At 40.2% G+C, this 24,282-nt stretch overlaps 1 protein-coding gene across 3 annotated transcripts in view; it reads right to left on the bottom strand.

Moving 5' to 3' along the window:
* Positions 1–1,544: 1,544 nt before the first annotated feature.
* kat6b (K(lysine) acetyltransferase 6B) overlaps positions 1,545–24,282 on the bottom strand; it is a 48,176-nt gene continuing 25,438 nt past the window's right edge. For 2 of the 3 annotated variants that reach the window (XM_081350244.1, XM_081350245.1), the window contains exons 3-17: positions 21,771–21,879; positions 18,511–18,626; positions 18,256–18,337; positions 14,949–15,081; positions 13,535–14,433; positions 12,762–12,883; positions 12,520–12,620; positions 12,209–12,350; positions 11,648–11,809; positions 11,295–11,388; positions 9,126–9,357; positions 8,762–8,918; positions 7,303–7,563; positions 6,334–6,607; positions 1,545–6,238 (exon numbers count right to left, since the gene is read on the bottom strand). In XM_081350244.1, coding sequence (XP_081206370.1) covers positions 3,609–6,238; positions 6,334–6,607; positions 7,303–7,563; positions 8,762–8,918; positions 9,126–9,357; positions 11,295–11,388; positions 11,648–11,809; positions 12,209–12,350; positions 12,520–12,620; positions 12,762–12,883; positions 13,535–14,433; positions 14,949–15,081; positions 18,256–18,337; positions 18,511–18,626; positions 21,771–21,879 — 5,514 coding nt within the window. In that variant the 3' untranslated portion in view covers positions 1,545–3,608. The remainder of the gene's footprint in view (positions 6,239–6,333; positions 6,608–7,302; positions 7,564–8,761; positions 8,919–9,125; positions 9,358–11,294; positions 11,389–11,647; positions 11,810–12,208; positions 12,351–12,519; positions 12,621–12,761; positions 12,884–13,534; positions 14,434–14,948; positions 15,082–18,255; positions 18,338–18,510; positions 18,627–21,770; positions 21,880–24,282) is intronic. The other variant, XM_081350246.1, reaches the window with a different exon arrangement.

Raw genomic sequence — 24,282 nt, 5'->3', positions numbered from 1 at the left:
GCAACAGTACATGCATCTTCTAGACCAAATACCTGGTGCTGTGTGTGTGTGTACAGCAAATGCGCCACTCCCCTCATCAGCTCCTGTTACTAAGGTCAGAGAACTCAGATCAATAGCCTACAAATTCCATTTCAAATGTGCAGCCTATTCTGGGCCAAGCAAACACGCCGTGTCTACTTGATGCATACGGACCACCCCAGGCTGTTAATATTGGAGCCAAGCACCACACCATTAGGGGGGCAAACGTAATATTTTTTTCATGTTTACACAAACAATCATTTATACACTAAGTAGGATATTTTGGAAATCCAATCTTGTGTTTGAAGAGAGGGGAACAATTGTTCAGACCGCAGGGAATAGAGGCGGTTCAGGCCTAATCCTGAGATTTCAACAGGCCCTAACCATAGTAAGCAAAGTTTCAACAAACCAGCCAATAAAACCTATTTGCATCATCTAACGTTACTGAAATGTGTTTTGACAGTATTTCAGTAGTCACATCGGTATAATCATGCATTCTTACAATCAAGTTAAGAAACTGAAACCCAAGTCTTCACTGTGTTTGTCTTCAGGCTGAACCACTAGACTGCAGATAAAAAAGAAACTTTGACAGCTAGCTGCATTAAAACCATTAACAGGCACAAGACAAACACATTAAAACAAGACAAATGTTAAATGACGTTTCTTTTTTCCTTTCTCTCCAAGGAATAAGATTCATATTGTTCAACAATGGGAATTGAAAATTAAGATGGCATCCAAAGAACACTTACACCAGTGAGGATTCATTCAGAAAGCGACTGTACATGAGCATTTGTGGAAGAACTGGAGGAATGGCTTTGGCCAAGATCAGGAGCTGAATGTATAGTAGTTAGATCTGATCCAAAAAGCTACTATATCAAAGGTACTATGTCAAATAGATTAACGTGTAAAAAAGTTTAACCTGAGGTTATAAGTGAGGTTCAGTTATTTGCTTCGACTTTAGACAGATTGCAACCATCTTGAAAAACAAGGTACAAACGTTCTCAATGCGGCAGAGGGGACATGGAATAATGTTGCTATTGCTACCTAGGCTTGAACATTGATTACTATGGAGTGGAGGCAAAAGACTTCACTATTTTAAACCTCTCTGAGTTTCTCTACTCTGGAGCTCAATTTATTGACCATGCACTCAGCAAAGCATAAAGTAAGTAAAGAGAAACAGGGCACGTTAAACCTCTTTAGATAAGAGGGAAGTAACAGGTACTCTAGGACTCAATCAAGTGAGCCCTGTAGAATTCAAATGAGAGGCCCAAAAAGCAGAACTGATTGAGGCGAGTGTTACTGATGCAGATTCTCCATAGAGAGAACAGCGCCGTATTGAAGATTAGTGCTGACCTATGAATTCATCACTAATATCAGTGATTGAGATGCATTTTGATATGTGCCGATACAGTAAAATTATAAAAAATGGAAGGTGACCTGGAATTGAATAGGATTGTCTTAAATAGTTCCATCTCTGTACTTCAGGCTTAAAACAACTAAGCATTTTTTTTTTTTTTTTTACCTTGAACTATAGGTTTCAAAATAATGCTGATGGAACAGCGACTTCTGAGGCAAATGGCTTCGGTTTCTTTCCCACAACAGTCCCGTCTCAGGATAGCATCAAATAAATACATCTCATGGCAGGTAAGCTTTGAAATTTTGCTCTGCTATAGGTCTCTCTGCTCTGATGGTCTATACTGTCAAATATATATTATGTGCAACACGGCCTATCATGTCACTAACATTTCATTACACACATAAACATTCAAATGCTTTTAAAATCATTTAGTTTGTCAACAAATGCACATGTATTGTACAGCTATCCACAGCAATTACGACAGCAGTATATTTACAACAGTGAATTCCACTGTCGTAACACAAAAATACATACAGTTGCTTTAATTCCAATTAGTTCAACATTTAAAGCATGGTTTAAGTTTATTGATAAAGCATAAGGAAATATGTAGCAATTTCTTTGACACACGGCCAGGATGTTGATTAGCTACATGGTTTCTGGGTATTTAATGATTAGTAATGTTTGCACAGCAGAATAAAAATAAAACCTTTTGCTAGAAAAATGAAATATTTGTGCTTTACATAGTGTACTAGAGCAAAGACTATATTTGTTCATTTATTGCTATGAGGCACTTGTGTGCAGTTGAATTAGTGTCTTCCAGCTAAATTTGCCCATCCTCTACAGTCAAAAGCACCCGTTTCTCTATTCAGCAGTCTCTGCACTTAAGATTGTTTCCAACCATGACAGTGCATCTGTAATAGATCCTTTCAAGAAAAGTCTAAGTCACGATAAGCTTGAGATCACGAGAGCATGAAAACAGAGTCCATACACACTTTTAAGTCTGTCAGTGGCTCATCATAATTTATTTTCTGCTAAAATGTACAGCATTTAAGTGACCGACTAAAAAGGTAACTCATAAATACAGGACTGTTGCTCTGTTAATTAGTACAGTCAGGATATCCCTCTTACGTCAAACTGCCATTCTGTACAGGTACAAAGGCTACAAAATAAGCTATACAAACAGACACGATACAATTTACCTTTTTACATGCCATCTGTTTTGTCTATCAACAAGGCTACTGCTCTACATTTCAGTAAAATATAAATCAGATGTTTTATAAAGATAAAAAAAATCTACAGATGGAATGAAAATGTAAGTTTAAAGGCATTTCATAAAAGACCAACTTTGGAGTAAATTGACACTCATAATAATTTTGCAACTTTGCCCCATCTGAAATGTTTCTGTTTGCCCTTCCCCCTTGATTTAGATTTCTACATGTACAAATACTGACATTGACTGTTCTTTGCTATTGTGACAGAAATTGCTTTAAATTGTATAAAAACAGAAAGCTGCCTCAGGTAAAGAAACTTGTTATAAAGTAACAAATTATACACAGTTAGCAATAGAACCTTCCAAGCCGAACATGACGATTTTTTTCAAATCTTTACAGTATTAGAATCAACAAAAATAGAGTTTAATTTTTCCTTCCATACGAGGGAAACCTAACCAAGGCCATACATTTAATATAAAATTGCTTGCTATTAAGCACAACACTGTACAGTACTACTTTGATGCACTGTCACTAACAAAGACGTTATAGCATGCTAAGTATAACCTTACATTTAAAAAAATATAAAAGTAGATTTACAATAATTTAAATAATATGAAGGCATGAGTACAGACTTACATATATAACCTTGCGATTGCTAAAGGTACATTGAAAAGGCTCTTTTGTCCAAAAACATACAATGCAGGCACATTTAAAGGTTCCATAATGCAGGTTCCAACTTAAAGAAAATGTAACCTCCATTCAACTGCAATGCAGTTCAGGGGAGATTTATGCTTACACAATGTTACATTTTAAATCTTATGCTGTAAGGCTTCCCATAAATAGGGGAAAAAAGCTAAAATTTAGCCAATAAACAAAACTTTTTTTGCATTCTTACCAAGTGCTGGTTCTTTTAGAAAGATCCATAAAAGCGAACATTAACCATGAAAATAAGAACAAACTAAATACCTCAAGTCAACTAGCTGACTTTGCAACATCATGACCCTTTACTTTCAGGTCGTTGATTATCGTCTCATATAAGGCCCGTTTAAGGGTTGTTTGGACATGCCGGTATTCACATAACCATGATGACCTGCTGGGCTGTACATCATATTGCCATGGGGAGGAGCCTGCATGGGCTGCTGTGGGTAAGGCTGGGTACCCATCATGCCCATCTGCATAGAGTACTGTGGAGATTGATTCATATAGGTAGGATTGCCATGGTAGCCACCGTTCATCATAGGCTGCGTCACTCTGTAAGTGTTCATTGCCATATTGACGTTCACGTTCATCGAGTTGACGTTGTATGCCGGAGCGGGCATGAGGTTTACCCCCATGTTCATCCGCGATGGCATAGCCAGCGTCCTCCCAGGAGCCTGCATGGCTACGGTCTGAGGACCCCTACCATACATCTGCTGCTGGTGGTGGGGCGGCAGAGGGGCCGATTTGGAGCGGATGGACATAGGGTGATGATGGTGATTCTTAGGGGCCATTTGCGTTTGCAGTCTCTGAGATGGGGCCAGGTTCATGTTGGGTGTACCCATGTTGCGCTGCAGCATCATGGGCGGTGGAGTCATATTGGGCGGAGGAGTCACAGTAGCCTGCGACTGAGGACCTCCACCGGGTTGCGACAGAGAAACCAGCGCAGGATTGTGAGGACCGAGCTGCGAGGACAACGAGCCGCTGTTATTTGCATAGGATGAGATGGAGTGCGAGGCAGAATGGCTGAAGGGCAAGGAGTGGTCCATGATGGTATTGGTGAGTTGCTGTAGCTTATGCAGGCTGAATGTAGCTGATGGTTGACTATAGTGTCCACCTCCATACTCTCCCTGGCTCATTCGGTCATACAGACCCAGGTTGCTAGAGGGGTTGTTGGATTCTGGGATGTCGGACAGCTGCATGGGTGGAGCGAAGCTGGCCGGCATGGAGCAGTGTGGCAAAGGTTGCTGGTACTGGTGTTGTGGGTGTTGGTGATGTTGATGGTGCGGATGATGCTGGTGATGGCTGTGGTGGTGACTGTGGCTATGCCCGTGTCCATGCCCATGGCTGTGCCCATGTCCGTGCGGATGGCTGGGCTGCCTCTCCGGCACACAGCCTTGCGGAGACTTCACACTGCATCCCTGAGGGGAGCTCATGCTGGTTTGCTGGAGCATGCTGCAAGCGCCAGTATTGTTCACCACAGGACCGGCCATCTGCTGGGACACAGCACAGCTGCTCTGACTGTGGCTGCCACCGGAGGAGAGGTTGCCATAGGAACAGCTGCTCTGGGAGGAGGCGCCTGCTCCTGCTCCCGTGCCACAAATGCTGTTACCCAGCGTGGAGTCATAACTGCTGGGATTCTCGTAATTCTCAGTGGTACTCTCAATGCTACCTAGGTCACTGAAGCCACTGTCCACCACCTGCTGAGAATGGTCCGACACCGAGGGCACATCCATTATTGGGCTGGTCTCCATGTTGTTATGAAGCGAGTGCACCGAGACGGTGCCCTGATCGGGGCTGATCTGCGTGTAACCGCTTTCTAAAATGGACACCGCTGGACTATTGACTGATCGTACAGATTGGCTTGGGTGAGAATGGACAGAAGACAGAGGGCTGCTGTGATCTGACTGCTGGCAGTCATCCACGGGAGTCATCTGAGGGCTCTGCTCGACGTGAACATACCGCTGTAGGCTGTGGCAGGCCTCTTGAGTCTCCACACAGTCCTGAAAGTGCCTCTCTTGCTCAGATTCTTGAGTGAGAGACTGCACAGCTTGAGCAGTCTCCATGTCAAGCTCAGGGCAAATGTTATGGTCCTCTTTTATTGCCGGAGTCAACGGGCCCATATGCTTTTCTTCAGGCCTCTGACTGTTATCCTCTTCCTCGGTTTCCGAGTCTGGAGGATGATCTGAGTCCACAGTGTCTCCCTGTTGCATGCTCAAGCTCACAAGAGTGCTTTCAGATGGAAGCTCCTCAGAGCAATGAGGCGGTGGCTCCATGGGGCTCGGCTGCACTTCAGGATTTTTATTATTATTAATAGTTGAAACTTGCTCTGGGTCTTCAGTAAGCTCTTTTTCTGTTAGTGGCACTGGGTCCTCTATTCTTTGTTCATGGCTATCATCTTCATCATCTGCATCGTGATCATCCACATGAGATTGTTCTGGCTCTTCGTCCTCTTCCTCTTCCTCGTCTCGTTCACCCGAGCCCTTACCAACCCTGCCTTCTTGTTCACCCTCTGGCTTCAGGTCCTTGACCTCCTCTGCATTTAGAGTTGACTGTTCAGCATCATCTATTGGACCTGATGTGGTCTCATTGGTCTCATCAGCACAGGGAGAATTTTCCACCGTGTCAGATTTGTCTGTCGACTCATCTTCATTTAGTTTGTGAGACACTGGTGGCTCTGGACTGTGGGGCTCTGAAATGCAGGTGTCCAGTTCTGTGTCCTCTGGCCTGGGCTCTCTGAAGGACTCAGATGGTTCTGAGAATGAGGCAGGGCTGGCATCCTGCTCCTCCTCTTGCTCCTGCTCCACTGTGACCATTGGTGTCTCAGGCGGTGTGTAGAGGTTGAGCTTAAAGCCCATTTTGCGCTCCTTTAGTCTCCATTTTGGAGGGCCTCGTTTGACACCTTTGGGCCAGCCTTTCTTCCGTTTTACAGGTCGAGGATTGTCCTTTTTTACTGCTTCAGAAACACCACAAAAAAGGTTACATATTAATTTATCTTTCAATTATGCAACAAAAGCAGTATGCTGTACATGTTAACATGTATGGCTTTACCTTCCACATTCCCTCCTTTAGATTGATTTGAGTGATTGTCATCTCCATGTCTCCTTGGCCTTCCAGGCCGACGCACGGCCACTCTCTGGTTTTTCTCCTCTTCCTCATCCTCGCTGTCACCCCTCCTGCTGGGCTGTGGCAGAGGACTTTCTACATCAGAGTTTTCAAATGGCTCATCTAGCACCTCTGTTCTCTCCGAGATGGTTTCGGTCGTGACACTGCTGTTGATTCGCGTTCTTCTCCTCCCTCTCTTCCGTCGCAGATTTGATGCCCGCTATAAAAAAAAAAAAAAAACATTTAAGGGGGCTATTCGCTTAGCAGAGAAGTGCTTATTGTATGTTTGAGAACAACTTGCGCTTGAGAATGGAATAAATACAGGGAGATGTCAAAGACTGTTAGACTTAACAACTGTCATAGCAAGAGTTGGCCACTTTTTTGTTAAATTGTCCCTGGTGCCCTTTAATCCAAAAAGCATAGGTTTGGAGGAGACAGATACGGTCAAGGGTGATGCTAAACATAGGGAAATGTGGCTGCGTTGTGAATGGGTTGCTTCATGATCTAAATTCAAAAGCCCATCATTTAGACCACAGTGCCTACACCACAGGCCATTCATTTGGAAAGCTTAGCCTGCCCAAAACCCCAAATGAGAGTGTGCTGAATCAAGCTGACCGCAAGATCCTCACAACATACTCTCCCCCAGGCATTCTGGGATAGCAGTACCCCAGTGCAAATAATCTGCAAGATTACTTGGTGATACAGAATCAAGATTTCCCACACAAATCATGAAAGCAATATTACTTAATTATGGACTTAAGGACTGATGGAAATTTCTGACTGATGGAGTGTTTTGGATGTTTTTTCCATCCTACTAAATATGCTTCCTAAATGCTAAAGGATTTTCAAAGTGAAGAACCATGATACAAAGAGAATTAAATAAAAAAATGCACAACCAATGACTCTGATATTTACCTTTCGCTTGAGACCCTGCCCAGACTGGGATTTGATTGCACTGTCTTCATTACCGTCGTCGTCATCGTCATCATCATCCTCATCACTGCTGCTGTCTTCACTCACTTCAAAATCTTTCCCAGTGCTGTTTGCAAACAGTGGGTCTGAGTATCTTCTGCTAAAGTTCTTGCACTTGGTTAGCGGAGGTCGTGTGCTGGTGTAGCCCATCCCCATAGTCAAATTCCTGATTGATGCACTACAGTTTGCACGACGGTCTCTTGCCTGTTATTCCACAAAAACACAAATATGAGCTTATCTGAGCCGCTTGTACAGGCTGAAGCCAAGCAGACAAATAAGATCTCAGTTATCTACACTTTGCTTTTACAGTGCCGCTGAAGAGCAGAAATTGTCTCTTGATTAGCCATTGATCTCAGCAACATTTATTTTTAAGCAGATATGGAAGATTACATTTCATGGGACATTCAGAGGCATTAATAATACAGAGCTTTGATTTAGGTCACTCAGGAAGCTGGGTTACTGTTGGAAGTGCTTTCAGCTATCTCTGTGAACTCACCCTGAACTCCTGAAAGGGATAAATTTAGCTCACTTTTCACACAAGCATCAAATTGTAGCTAATAATGCAGAGCTGGCGAAGGAACGAGTTACCTGTGCTCATCGTGATCTCCTTGATCTGCCTATTGAAAAGGTTTCAATTAAAAACAACCTCTTATTTTAGAGACGCCGACCAAAACAGTCTTACCAATTATGTACCAATTATCATCACCTTACCAATTATGTTTGAGTTCAGCATTATGCAAAAAGGTCAGGTTGTGTCAGAGGCCAAAAGGAAGACTAAAAGGGCATTTTACAAAATCTGCTGTGTCTGTACTGCAATATCTGCAGCAAACATTAACATAGCAGACAGAACACAGTCATTTGATGCAAGACAGCTGTAATAGTAAACTGGACTGCAAGTCACCCTGTGGAACATGCTGATCAAGCCTCTTTATATGCCAGGAAAACCACCTAGTTGTTTGTTGCATGTTTATATAAAGAAGGGTTACAGAAGATTTAATCACTATGGATTAAGCAAACATTTGAAAGAAAAAATTCAGACTTCTTTGAGCTCTTTCGACATTTGAAACTGTATAGGTATACCTATGTTGCTGCCATAATAGTCTGATCTGTTCTTTGTTTGTAAACAAGAATGAATGATTTTCCTGGCAAACAAACCTGAAAGCTCTGAATATAAATCATTATTGAAAGCTTATCGTAGTGGCTGCAGGGTAAGGCAAAAACGTGATTTTACTTATTTGTTTGTACTGGCTCAAAAATTAATTTGTAATGTAGAATTTAATGAGAAATCCCTCATAGTCTAGCTTTAAATATTAGAACACTGCACTGGACAGACAAACAATTAAAACAGGGTTCACTAAAAGCAGGTGTGTTCAGTCCCTGATCAAAGCATCATTAAGCCTACCTGTGCCATAGCATTCTTCAGCTCCCCCGGTGGGCTTTTGCAGACTGAAACTGGAGTCCAGCACAGGCAGTCAGGGTCAACCTCATGAAGCCTTGGCTTCTCTCTCAGTCTATCCATGTGCTCCTCAATCAGCTGATATCTTCGGATGATTAGAAACCTAGACAAACATGTTAGGAAATGTATTCAAAATGCATATATCTTGTCTGATGTATAATCAATTGTAATTCAGTATTAATGCACATGCAAATAAAGCCAAAACTGTATTTACCCCCCAACCCCCACCCGTCCTTTAGAGATGATAAAGTACACTGAAAGCATGTGAGTGAATTGTCAGATTGACAGATACCACCTCAGTCAAACCCACCTGCCATCCTGGAAATCAATCATGTTGAGCTGCTGAAGTGTGGTGGCGATGTCATGTGGACACATGCCCGTGGCTCGGCTCATTCCCCTGATGCTGACACTCTTATCTGGGTGGTTGTGCAGGTACTCCAGTATGACACTTTTCCAATAAGCCAAGTAGGACAGACGACCCAGATCAGATAGAGGCTTCTCTGGGGAGCCAGCCTGGCCCTCTAGCCTGGAAAGTAAGTAACCTGGAAAGACAGGAAAAGAGACAAAGAGAGGAGAAAAGACAAGATTGTTTATGAGTATTGTTTTTAGATCGGGTTTGAGTGTCACTTGGGCAAAACAAATCAACACAATCACAATTTATGAATGTGTTGTAATGTTTTTATGCAGCTTCATAAAGCCTAGAGGCATGATATTTGAAATATTTTACATATAAACAAAATGCAAGCTTCTTATCAGAGACAAACTGTTAATTTTAAGGAATTGAATGATTATGGCTTTGATTTTGATGGCTTAAGACTTAAAGGGATAGTTCACCCAAAAATTTAAATACTGTCATTAATTACTCACCATCATGTCGTTCCAAACCATCACGTCGTTCCATAAGTCTTTCGTTCATCTTCAGAATACAAATGAAGATCTTTTTGAGGAAATCTGAGAGCTTTCTATCCCTCCATAGACAGCTAGGCAACTGACACTTTGATGAAAAAGTTCTTAAAGTAAAAATCGTAAAACTAATTCCATAATTTTCTGAGGAGACTCGATTGCTTTATATCAGGAATGGGCAACTTCGGTCCTGGAGGGCTACCGTCCTGCAGAGTTCAGCTGATAAAACCACACCTGCCTGAAGCTTTCTAGTTACGCTGAAGACATTGACTAGCTTGTTAAGGTGGGCTGGGTTGGAGCTAAACTCTGCAGGACATTGGCCCTCCAGGAACCCAAGATGCCCATCCCTGGTTTGTATGATGAATAGATTGAATTTAGGCTTTTATTCACAAATAAACATTGATCAGCGAACATAAACAGAAGCTCAACGCACGAGAACAAACCTCTTGCGGACGCTCAAACATGCTGCCTCATTGAACCTCATCGGTTCTCGCACGTTAAGCGAACATGCTTGAGCTTCCGTTTACCACAACTGATGTGTGAGTTGATGAATATGTGAATAAAACATTTTGATTGAATTTAGGCTTTTATGTGAATAAAAGCCTAAATTCAATCTGTTCATCATATAAAGTGATCGTGATCGTATGAACTTTTGTGTAAGCCGTCTTGGAGGGAGAGAAAGCTCTCAGATTTCATCAAAAATACCTTCTTTTGTGTTCCGAAGTTGAACGAAAGTTTTACGGGTTTGGAACAACATGAGGGTGAGTAAATAATGACAATTTTTATTTTTGAGTGAACTATCCCTTTAAGCTCTTGCCAAAGTTCTTGTGATGTCAATGTTACATTAAAAATACCAACATTACAGTATAATATTTTACTAATGGATAAAAAAAAGAGAGCAGAAAAGACAGAAAAATTTCAAACTAGCCCAGACGGCTGATAACCAGTATTTGTAGAGCAAACCCTGGTTCTAATATGAAACAAACAACAACAAAAAAACAACACTTTTTATAAAATAAATATTTATAGTAAAAAAAAAAAAAAAAAGTATATTTATATACTTATTTAAATATGATTTCAAATTTAAAGTGCCTCTTAAGATGTATTAATTTGCAAAAATTACTACACTGATGTGTTGTGATGCTTCACACACACAACTCACAACTTTTTTTATTGCTTAAAGTGAGAGCTGATTTTGCGCTTTCAACAGATGCATTAAAGTCAGAAGAGACCGAACAATTCCAGATTCTCTATTGTAGTCTTTTGCATTAAAACAAAATATGCAAAAGCTCTTCTGATTCTACACAGAGAGCAAACTAAATCAAAACATTCACAAGCCAGCAAATGATATAATGCACTATATTCACTGTATATAAAGACATGCAAACTCTCTTGATAACTAAAATGACAATGAAACAAGCACAACAAGCCATTCTTCCCATTTCATTATGACTGTCTAGTCAGAAACAATTCTTCTTTTTCCTTTTATGCAGAGTACAGAAGCATCTGTTCATGATACAAACAATCTTATGCTCACATCTCATAAGACTTCCAAACCAGTTAATGAATAACTTACTGAAATCAATGAGAAATCTTCCAAATCCCTGCCTTTGGTACTGAGGCATGATCATTATGCAGGAGACATTGTACTTTTGCTGGCAAAGCTTTTCCTGTGGGAGAGAAAGAGAGAAAGATAGAGTGTGTCAGTGCACTGCCAACGCATGCAATTCACTGCACCTGCCGTTCTCCTGAAATGAACCAAACATAAGCACACAAAACCCTTCAAACATATTGCAGAAATGTTCTGATCCAAAAATGAGCACCATAAAATAAACCCATCTTTAACAACCCACTAAACAACCCGCTGTTACTCTGATTCCACTGTCATAGGATTAGATATTCTTAACAATATCCCTGTAAGGGTAATACCTTTGAAAAGTATCCAACAAGATGACAACCCTTCTCATCATTCTGTGTCAGAACGTAGAAGAGAAACGGCTCAACGTCGTAATAGAGCGTCTTGTGGTCCAGAAAAAGCTTTGCAAGCAAACAAAGGTTTTGGCAAAAGATTTTGCTGATATTTCCATCAACCTAAAGCAAAGAGGAAAATAAATGGGAAACCATTAGAGATTCAGATAGCCCATACAAGGGCAGTTCCAGCTAGTGGGGCACAGAAAGATCAGAAATCATAAACATTCTGCAAATGAAGGTCTTTAACACTTTTAGAGGTCTGCTAGGATTATGATGCATTTCCTGTTCACTAGAAAAAACAAGACATGAAGTCCTTGAAGAACTGACTTAATCTGACATGATTAAACCATGTAAGACCAGTTCTCATCCATGATGCTGAGATGTGCCTTTCAACAAGCTTGGCACTTCATATCCTTTAATCTCTTGACATAACCCCTCTTGTTTTAATTGCAAATGCAGATGAGATGAAATTAGGATGCGAATGAAGTTGTGCATGAAGATTTAAAAGCCAGCACTGACCTCAAACACAGAGAGGTTATCCTTCCTGTAGATCTCATTAGCTGGAGGGTGAAACCACCCACATTTCTTTGAATGCCTCTGCAGAATGTCCTGGCTTTTCATGTACTTTAAGCAGAACTCGCAGAGATAAAGCTTCAGTAATCTGAGAAGTTGAGCAGCAATTAATTATAACATGAAGAATGTGGCATGAGTTGCAAGAGTAGGGAGTCTAACTCTAAATCACATACTAGTTTACATTTGCTTAAGGCTATATCTGGCAGATATTTTAAAAATTGCTGTAAAAAATGTTTTGGAATAAATTTCAGACTTACCTTGAGTACTCTGGAGGGTATGGTGAGGAATACCAAGTTTGTATTTCATACTTCCCAAATTCAATCAAAGGAGGGGATTGTCCTTGATCACCAACAGTTTTCTGTTTTGAAAAATAATTCACAAGTTAGAAAAGTGATTTCTTTGAAATATTTAAAAGAATTGTATTATTCTAGGGTGGTCACCTAAAGTATGAGGAATAGCAATAGTGATGCTTGCCTAGTAAATATAGACTCTCCTTTACCTTTGCTGTGATCTCCTTGATGTGTCTGAACACTTTCAGATCCTCTTCAGCCACATGGTCATTGAGTAAAATCATCCTTCCTTCCTGTGACTCTCTTCTTGAGCATCTCTCGGCATTAAAGGCTGTGAGAGGTCAGAAAACAGACCTTTAGAATGTGTGTGCAGAATGTAGTACAAAAAAAAAAAAACTGAAAAGATGCTGACACTATAAAACCCAAAGCTAATATAAACAAGCACTAACCTTAGACTTAACACAGCATTCAAAATCACAACTGCTAGCATGCAAATCACTACAGTCATGGAAAGGACAGCTGATAGGAAAGGCTCATATCAACATTGCTGGCCAACACACTAACCTCAAACCTCTAACCACACATCACAGTTTGTTTCTAGGCAACAGTGACCTCTAAACAAATATTCCATTTGTGCAGAGGTTGAGAGGGAACCAAACCAGGAGCAAGGGTCATTTGAAATGCAAACACTTTACATTAAAGTGCTTGTTACCAAAGGGGAAAAGCATTAATAACTATGGTTTGAGAGGCAGGTGTGAGCAGCATGAGGACGTGAGCAGAGAGCCGAAATCTAAGGCTTTAGTGGCTTCAGAATTAATAAATTATTGAAGAAAAAGGTTAAAAACAAAAATGCAGAGATGCAGTATTAGTTGAAAAACAAAAATCCATGTTACTGAGCTTCTAAAAATGAGGAAGATGAGTAAAACGGTTTAAAGATGAAAAAGCTAGTCAGCCGTTCGGAGGTTCAGGCCCCTGTGCTTACCATGGTTTGGGTCTGGTTTAACTCTTCCGTCTGCCAATCTGCCCTTCCCTGGTGTGTTGTTCTCCCTCTGCGGGGAGGCCTTAAACCTAAACCTGCCTAGCAGCTTGTGCTTTCTCAAGAAAGGAGTTCGTTTGAAATGGAGTGCCGACTTAAACGGTCGGCCCCGCTTGGGCACCCATCCCGAGGCCGAACCGGAAAGGGATGCTAATTTACTACCGAAACCCTTGACAGGTTTTTTTCCTTGAAGCTGCAGGGACGTTTTGGGTGAGGTGGAAACGTCCTGGGTGCGTCGCGCTCGCTTGGGCGGTGCGTAGCTGGGGAGTCCCTTTTGCCGGGACTGTCCCTGAGTGGTAAAGATGTGAGACAGTCCATCAAATAGTCCCTTCAGCTGGTTGTTGCCTGGGAGGCTACTGAGGGACGGGCCGCTAGACTGGGAGGAGGAGCTGTGGGGGGAGTGGGCGGAGGAGGGCGAGGATGACTGGGTGGGGTTCAGCGAGATGGGGCTGTGTCCTTGCGAAGGGGACGGGGTAAGGAGAACACTAGATGGGGCGTTTAACCTCACACCTGGCGTCGTCACGCTGGCATGGTGTTTCCGATAGCCCCGTTTCCTCTGCCTGTGCTGATTCGAGGAGCCCGACGCTTCACCGCGCAACCGGCGACCCAAGGGTGATGGCGTGAAAAATTTGGAAAGCCCGTCAATGAGACCTTTGGTTTTCTTGTTGAATGGGGGCAACGTAGTGAGGGTGGGTGTGGATGTGAGGGGGTCAGTGAGACTCCTGCCGTCTGTGGTGGGTATAAAGGTGCTTGATGAGGGTGGGGTACAGAAAGTGCTTATGGAACCCCTACCATGCCGTGCTTTTTCAGACAGCTCAACGGATCCTGGACCACCACTGTCAGACCTGTAAAAACAGACGATAGTGGCATTTAATACATGAGCCACAAATGAATGAGAATCTGTGTGCACATCTTGACTGTGACTAAGCCTGAGCCTTGGTTTGAGAGCCTGGTTTCACAGCTTCAACAACACGTTCCACCGTGTCTATCAGTGCTCATCAAGCCTTTAGGAGAGATGTAATCCCTCAAGTCTTGCACATTTAAAAGCTTACTGACCCAGACTCACCCAGTCTGACTGACAGCGTTCTGAGTGAGCTTCACAACACAGCCATATGTTAAAATTAGACTTGCAAAGAATGCCCCAGGCTAAAAGTACATTGTAGCAGCCATGCTAATTTTAAACCTTGTGGATGAGAGGGTATGAAAACCTACATATACTCTCAAGGCAAGGTTGTGAAGGACAAAAATCAGAGTAGGCCATCAAAAAGAGCATTTAAAGTTTAGGCAACATACTGATGTGAGACCTGTAACCTTAAGCCTGAAGCACAATGAACAAGACAGATGAAATGAGTTATCGTACATTGTTGGATGTGCTAGATTTTTTCTTGGCCTTCCTGGCTTTGCATATCGCCTTTTGATCTGGGCCGCTGTCTTGTGTAGCAACCGTTTTCCCTCCTGTTCCTTTGGCCTGCATACTTGGCAGATCCACATTCCTGGGGGAGGTCCAGGGAAAAAAAGAGAGAGAGAGAGAGAGAGAGAGGGAGAAACAAAAGAGAGAAACATTTCAAGGATGGTTCATCATGTCTGCAGCCATGACACTTTTCAGATATGTCTTTGTAGTACTGAGCAGAGATGACCCACTGTGCTTTTCCCTTTATTTCCACAATCTTTAGAAGAAAAGGAATAGAACAAAGAGAAACAAGCTTTCTACAGGTAACAGACCAACAAGGAAACACTGAAGAAATGTCTTTGAAGTTTTGTGGGGAGCTTTTTATTGACAGGACCTCAGCCTTCAACATCATCTTTAGAGAGGTAGATATCAAATAAACAATTTGAACGATTAGATAGTTTGTCACATTTCGCATAACTTAAGTTAAATTTGCTTGTCCTTTAATTTTTAGAATAGAACTAAAGCTCTCCGATATCTTGTGTGGAAATTAGCAGAACTGATTTGTGAGAAGCATCACAACTACACAAAGCAAATAGAATTGTACATAAATCAAGCATTATTAATTTTCTGTATTCCTGTGATCTTGACGATTAAGGTCAGTCAATGATTTTAAAAATCAGTTTAATTAAATCACTGATAACCAGGCACGTGCACAGGTAGGGCTCAACCGGTGCAGAGCACATGCCCTTTTTGCCCTTACACTCCGAAGTGCCCTTTTTTGGGTGGTGTTTTTATTTTATTTTATTTTTTTTTAAATCAATGCTATTGGTTACCATTTACGTCTGTCTGTCTGTTTTACAAATATTTAGCCAATGAAAGTTCTTAAAATGAACTTGTGTAAATCGTATTCGATCCTCAAGCTGTCAGCTGATAACTCCGCCCATTCTATATTCACTGAATCAACTGAAGTTCCACAGCAGCCGCACAGTAGACAGCAGCTGAACGAAGTTTTGCGAAGGGTAAATAAATATCTTGTTGTTTGAATAAGTAGGCTACTACTAAACACTATGTCTATAAAGGCTAGTATTTTATTTATTTGATGTCTGACTCACTGAGACATGTGGGTTGTCGCCTGAGACTGAGAGGTACGGCTAGCATTTGCCATATAGTCATAGCCAATACATAGACACTTAAATAGCCTGTGCATACAGTAGTATTTCATCTTTTATAAAATGCGATTTTGGCCAAATTTATTTTACAGCAGGAAAAACTGAGCGCCCATATAGGTACAACAAACTAGTTTTGTAACCTGTTGATGAAAATGTAATGTGATACCGCTGGCGCCGTTTTAATGACGGACAAAAAATGCACATTTGCACACATTCGCTGGTCAAAAACTATATACTGATGATAAGTAATACAACAACATATAATTTGTTTTTACCATCGGAAAAATAACAGGTGCGCCCCCGCGCTGTTTCGTACTGGAACTTACACAAAGCTACGAGTGATCCTCGTCACCTAGGTAACATATATTTCTAAGACGTAAGACATTTCTTCTTTGATTTATGATTGCTGATACACTTAATTTATTAACATTTAGACTAATCATGTTATGGTTAATTCAAGGCTGTTAGTACGTATTATCTAGCTAATTTTTTAATCTATAGCCTATTCTATACTCTCCGCTCGTCCTCACATGGTTTTACTACAGTAATATTGTAGTAGTGACTTAAAAAAAAAACATTACAGAAGATCACTGTGAAATCTTTATTGTATCATGCACAATGTAATTCATGATTTAATTCATTCCAAGGCTTCATTTATTTGGTCCAAAATACAGCAAAAACAGTAATATTGTGAAATATTTTTACAATTTAAAATAACTGTTTTCTATTTGAATATATTTTAAAATGTAATTTATTTCTGTGATCAAAGCTGCATTTTCAGCATCATTACTCCAGTTCAGTACTCTTCAGTGTCACGTGATCCTTCAGAAATGCTTTTCACTGCAACTGTAGGCCTACTTTTCACACTATTTTTTTATTTTATTTTTTTATTGCTGGCTTATTTTAGAGAAAGTGTAGTGAATAAGAGACCAACATCCCTGGCTCACAGAAGGTTGCTGTTAGGTTTAAAGAAGCCCTTAAAACATGTTTATCTATATTATCTATATTAATATTATTATGGTTGTTATTAATCGTGAATAAATCTAAAGCTTTTGAGACTATTATTTTGTGTTATTGAAAATGGGAGGTGGGGTGCCCTTTTTTTTAGTTTCAGCACATGCCCCTCAAAAGGTCTGTGCACGGCCCTGCTGATAACTGATCACATTTTCTAAAAAAATAAATAAAAAAAAATCAAAAGATATTACAAAAAAAAGTCTTAGTCAATTTATTGTTTGATTTATTTCCATATCATTGGAAAATGTGTATCACTGAACTGTAATCCACCTGAATATATTTTGCAGCCACAAAAATAATTTTGTCAATCTGTCTGCGGTAGAATATCACACAGAGGGCTGTTCACACATGAAGTGCTCTTGTAGCAGGCGCCATTCTGTTAGCGTCTCTCACTTTGAATGTGCATTTTTTTGTTATAATTAATCAAACTAAATTAACATGTTAAATTGACACCCTGACATACATGTTTTAGTTTAAGCATTTTCTTTCATCCATAACAAAACCCAAATGAAATTTGATGGGATTTTTAATGGCAGAATGTCACCTCCCTTCAGCAGTTACAGACATTCAGCACTGAAGGCTCTTGTAAAATTAAGTGAAATGAATCTGTTCTGCTCTATTGAAACACTTTATGATGCTGCTTCCTTTTTATCTTGGCACTTACATGCCCATTTCAGACAAACTGCCATTAACTGAAAAGGACAAGCACAGTCATTTGCAAGCCAGAGGCAAAATCATTAAGAGAGAGAGAGAGAGAGAGAGAGAGAGAGAGAGAGAGAGAGAGAGAGAGAGAGAGAGAGAGAGAGAGAGAGAGAGAGAGAGAGAGAGAGAGAGAGAGAGAGAGAGAGAGAGAGAGAGAGAGAGAGAGAGAGAGAGAGAGAGAGAGAGAGAGAGAGAGAGAGAGAGAGAGAGAGAGAGAGAGAGAGAGAGAGAGAGAGAGAGAGAGAGAGAGAGAGAGAGACTAAATAGTGCAGGACGCAAGGTACATATCATCTTACGATTATGTAACCAGAAGCCTTTGTGTAATGGCACATTTAAACGGCTTCACCTTGAGAATGGAAAAATCCACAGAGGCAAACAAAGACCTAATGTACCTTTTGGCATTCTGGAGAGCGGTGGGTCACAACACTCCATATGGAAACCCCTGTCACAGGAGTCACAGAAGAGCATCTCGTCCTGAATTCACACGCACAGAGAAACATGTCAGATGCAAAAATAAGACGCAATATACACTGCACAAGTAAACAACATCCTGCAGTAAGTGTCAGAACACAAGCAGCGCTCTGACACTATAAAATATGTCAGCAGGAACTGGGCCAAGGCCATCAGTGCATTTGAAAAGAACTTACAGCATTCTTCCCCTGAATCTGACAGGAACTGCATGTTTTGCATTCGATGCATTGCCAGCGCAGGGCCTTGACATTTGCAGTCAAATCAGTGGAGAACTTCAGGCATGATGGATGGCCTTTGAGGAGAAATGTGGAATAAAACAAACAGGCTTTAGAGAGAGTCTCCAAACATGCTCAATTAAAAGAGCGACATTACCTAATCCTTTAACTTTGGCAGGAAACACAAAAGCCCTTGCTGAAACATTACAGGATAAATGTTAACAGAGAGTTAATCAAGCAGAGAGAGAACATCAAAAAGAAACAAATGAAAGATTCCCCCGACCGTGGATCAGTTAAATATTTACACGTGGCATCAACAATGCGAAGAGCCATGCGTGAAGACTTTCCAAAATCGATGTCTAAAAGCACTGTATTATCAAACACTTCTGAGCAGCTAATTAAAGATAATTTGTTCTTAACGAGGCAGAAATGGTACGCGGGTACACCATAATGGCAGTCGATCCGTTATAGTCATGTAAAAGCATGCACTCCTGTCCCTGAGGGCTGCGAACCAGCTGCGGTTTACAGTGGGAGCACATTTTCTATACTTTCATGAACACTTAATGAAAACCACCTCTGCGTTGTTAAGTCAAACTCAGCCATAAAAATGTCACTGGGAGAACAATTCCTTGTGGCATTTCAAAATCACTGCTCAAAACAAATTACGACATAAGAGCAGGTAATTTAACAGGAACAAGGCAATTCTGTGTGGAGGAGGGAAAAAATAAATAAATTAGAGTAAAAGAAACAAGCAAGCAAACATGAAGTGGGGGAAAAAAACATCTTATAAACTCTACACCTTTCAGCTTGAATCCATCTGTGATTGTGAAAAACCCTTCTGCCAACACTTCTACAGAATAGACAATTTTTAGTTTAGTGAAAAAATTCACTCTATCCTCCAAGCATCTTGAGATATTTTACCACATTTCATAAACATATAGCCCAATGCCAATAATCCCAAACAAGATCACCCTCACTAAATACACTAACATATAAGCTTTCATACCACATGGATGGGGATGCTATCGTGGAGACCTGAGGAAGCCCTCGCCAGGGTGTATTTATCAACTATCACTATCACCATTAGTTTTCCCTCCTAGCAGGATTTAACACTGGAGGGTTCTACTAGTGTAGTAGCCTTTTTTTTATTTTAAGAGTGAGCCATTAAATAATAATAAAAAAAAAAAATAGATCAAGATTTTTTTAACAGGCTAAATCTAGGCCGAAAATACGAACTGAAAATTAAGCAGATTGGACAACAGAAATTTAGACATGGAGAAAAAGTAGTGTGCATGTAAAATTATCCAGGTTTAAACACATTTAATGTAAACACTAGCTGATGAAGATGACATCTTGCCGGTATAGTTGAGACGTGCACTGCTCTGATGCGAGATGAGATGCATGCAGACAAATGAAGGCGGTCAACAAACAATGCTGTGCAATCTCAAAAGACTACGAAAGCTTTTGCAAATTGCAGATTCAGTTCAGATTTGCCTTTCCTAATTGTGCATGCACAATGTTTGCGGTTTTCTTTTGGATCTTTAATAAAGAGCATTTCTTGTTCTTAGACTATACACATGCCCTTGCCTGCCCCATGCAAACAGACTAACCAAGATGTAATATACTGTAGGGTACAGACATTGTTTAAAGTAAAGATAAATCAACCGTTTGTTCATTAACTAAGGGCGGTGCTACCAAGTTATCAAGTTACTTAACCACATGGTCAACCAACACAAAATAGGTGTCGTTTTAAAGCTTAGAAGCTTGGATTTACAGTGAATATAGGGAATATGACCATCACTTAACAAGTGCTTTTAAATTTGCTGACATATTAGAAGTGCTCCATTTTCATAGCGTGAAAAAATAACTGCTTTACATGAAAATTTGATTTGCAAAATCATTGTACATAATAGATAGACGTTTCAATTTCACAGCTGGAGCGCGCTTGGATTGGTTTGATCGCTCAGATTGACAGGTCTTGAGTTCTTTTGTTCACCCTTGTTTAATTATGTTTCTAAATAAACGTGTGCTTGCTTCATTATTCTTCGTGTGCCTGCTGCACGTTTTACGCATGAGCCGCATGCACCTCAAAACTATGCACTCTAATGATGACCTTGCTTAATGGGCCATTGATAAGTTTTTAATTATTAAATTATCAACAAATAATCGATAGTAGGTTAATTGTCATAATCTCTTGTATATGTCCTTCTGTTATTTTGATGGAACTATGATCCATTTTCCACACAGAAAAAGTAGAATCTCAAACAAGTTACAATGGTTTTTGTTTTGATCTCAGTGGTCCAGAATTTACAGTTTCTGTTTTGGCCCTGAACTTTCATTGTGGTGCATCACTATCTCTCACTCTCTCACTTCTGGAATTGATTCAATCACATGATTATGAGTTATCAACTGACAATCCCAATGGTTGAAATACAATTTCATAACTCATGAACTACTTTGTCCCATCACTCCCACAAATGTGAGTTAATATTCAAAGAAAATCTCTGGTTTGGTTACAGCTAACTGGTTAGTTACGAAGTCTGACGGTGCATCTCAATCAGCTCTCTAACTTATTAGGTCGTGAACCAGTAGATCGCGTAAACAGATTCAATGAGGATTCTATTTCCAGCGACATGACAACGTCCTCATTGTACAACATCACTACTGGTTTTTATAAACAACTGTAGATCTGTAGAACAGAAAATGTTTTTTAAAGTAGGCCTACATTATGATAAATACTTTGTTACATATAAATGCAACAATTCACCTGTAAATAAATTATAAATGTTAGCTATATGTTCATTGACTGAATAGATGTAGGTTTATGCTGAAACAAATTTAAATGGGCTAATGATTTGCATAAAAAAAAGTTGTGTCATTACGTGTAGTGAGTTGGCTCACGTGATTTATGTTTTGCTCTTCAGAACTTCAGTTAAGGAAACAGCGAGCATCGATGTTCCCTGGCTTTCACTGTGCATTGTGGGACTTTTCAGGGAGCAAATGTTTCAGCACACTGGAAGAATTTCGCCATTGAGACAGCCCTTAAAATGACCACCTCCTTGATCAGTACCCTGACTACTAAACTAGGGAGCTGACTGAGACGGACCCTGAGTGTCACTTCGCCAAATGGTCAAAAGCAAGTTACTTTTAACAGACTTTCAGATAATACACCGCCCATCTATAGGCATGGCTCAGTCAGAGTGTTCAAACACTGATCTTACCGCTGCTCCCACAGTCAGCACAGGACAGCAACTCCTCTGGCCTCTTGTCTCGATTGGACTCCTTTGTGCCCAAACAGAAGCTGCATATGGGTATGGGGTCAGCACGTGGCTAGAGTGAAAAAATAAAGAGTAAAAGAGCATGTTTTTAATTTATGTAGACTTTTAATTTAAATAAAACTGCCAACAATGATGCAACTTTTCTTTCTTTTTTTATTCCTCAGATAAAAACACACAAATAAGTATGGTTTACAAAGTCTACATGTTTGACTAGATAAAACACTAAAGATGTACTCAAGCTAAACCCCCTAACACACCATGTGAACTACGGCTGTCACAGTGAAGGAATTTCCACTTACAGAGATTTGTGATCTCAATGTGAGATCAATATTGCGATACGCGATATCGCCATAAAAAAAAAGAAAGTTTTACAATGTGATCAGCTGGCACGAAGACGAAGGAGATTCAAAAACAAAACAGGTTTTATTAATAATCCAAACACTCTGAATGAACATACAGGAGAATAATGCAAACCACACAATACAAGATCTGACCAAGAACAACTGAAACACGTGGCTATATAAACAGGGGTAGAACAAAGGAAAGTAAACTAAACATATGTGAAACTAATATGTAACTACAGAAACAAAAGAGGACAAAATCAGTAACCAGTGACAACAAAACTAAACAGTAGGAAAACAGGAACTAAAGGAAACCGAAAAGAATGACAAAATAAGGGTTCACATAACAGAAAATAAACCTGACAATAAGCTTGTTGTGCTATTGTTGCATGTAGAACTGTTAGTTCCGACCATCGAATCGGACTAGACTAGAGGCTAGAGGCGCATTCAAGACAGGCTGTCAGTGCAAGTTACACTGTTACATCAAACTAGGTGGAAGCAAGAGACTGTCTTTAAGTGAGTCATTAAACCGTTCATTCAACTAATGCGTTCAAAAATGCTGATTCATTCATAAATGAAACAAGCTGATGAATTTTAAAACTTTAAGCTCGAATTTATAAGGCTCAATCGAACAGCAATGCGTCACTTCATAGAGACCAAATGACATTGATTCAATGCACTGACATTCAATTCCGCGCTGATGCCATTCACGGGAAATGTTGACAGGATGCCATGACAAAGATTTTGCGTTCCTCTTCAGAAATGGCAAACGTCTTTTCCCCCCCCACAAATATATTACTTGACATAGAGAACAGATGCAGGTAATTAGCACACGCTCAATCGATCTCTTTCTCTCTCACTCACTCACTGTCTCTTTAGGCTTGTTGAATGCAAATCTACGGAGTGTTTGTACAAATCACAATTGTACACATCTTAAAAAAAAAAAACAGTTGGCAGAAAAAAAAAAGACATTCTCCCCTCTTGTTCTCATTATTAAATTATGTAACATTCAATACACATGCATGAAGTGTAAAACAAGGGCATAGCCTTATGAAAAAACAAAACAAAACACGTGACCATCGCAGTTGTGGTGGTTGCTTCTGCGGTTGGCTTGTCAAGTTGTCAGTATTGCTGTATTCTAATATTGTGCTTACCGCAACAGCCCTAATGTGAACAGCTTTAAGCAATGCAGTGCCTTAAATAATATTTTATGTACACATACCAAGATCCAAGATTTGAAACACAGTACAACTATTATTAAACGCAAGGCACACGAGTGGCATAGAAAATGAGTACAGATTGGAAGATAAAAGATTTGGCAGGTGTTTTGATTAGCTCTGTTTGAATATTGAATGTCAAACTAGACAGGTGGTTACAAACCCAGGGAGTCGGCTAGTTATTAAGCATGTGATTATGGAGGACAGATACACAGTGCCAGATATAAAGCAGCTCCTGGCAGAGGCCAGATACAAACACGAGTTAAATCAATCTCAAATCACTCAATACCAAACGAAAAGGCACATTGTGAAGTAGGCTTACTAGGCTACATTCTAGGGACGTGTCAGATATACTTCAGTACCAAGTACCAATACTAAAAAAAAAGATACTAGTAAGAACAAAACTAGCCTTTCTGCAGTGTACCACAGACTCAAATTGATAGAGTGCTGTCTGACTCACAGGCGGCTGTTGATTTTGCAGTGCAGTGCAACCTAATAGTGGTGACACTTAATTTCGTTGTTAAAATTAAATCAAATTAAATGTAAAATAAAATAATATTAACAATTAAGAATGATTTTTTTTTTAAATTTGTAATATTTCACAATATTAGTTTTTACCGTACTTTTGATCAAATAAATGCAGCCTATGTGAGCACAATATAATTAAAAGGGATATTTCTTTCTGAAATGTTATTGCAACAACCCTAGTACATTCTGGCACTTAATAGTGCAGTGTGGTCAGGTATCCAATATCTCTGGAGGTCAGATACTAACCCAGATGCAGAATCCACGAGACATGATACCACAAAGAGGAAATTAAACCGAAATGCCTCTTTTAAATTTAGGATGTGTGCTGCATTTGACTACTGTAAAGATTAGCCTACATTATGTAAAAGC

The sequence above is a fragment of the Scardinius erythrophthalmus genome (assembly GCF_964197995.2).
Source record: "Scardinius erythrophthalmus genome assembly, chromosome: 21".
Lineage (NCBI taxonomy): Eukaryota > Metazoa > Chordata > Actinopteri > Cypriniformes > Leuciscidae > Scardinius > Scardinius erythrophthalmus.
The sequence above is the reverse complement of the archived record's forward strand: the minus strand, read 5'-3'. Positions and strand labels throughout refer to the sequence as shown.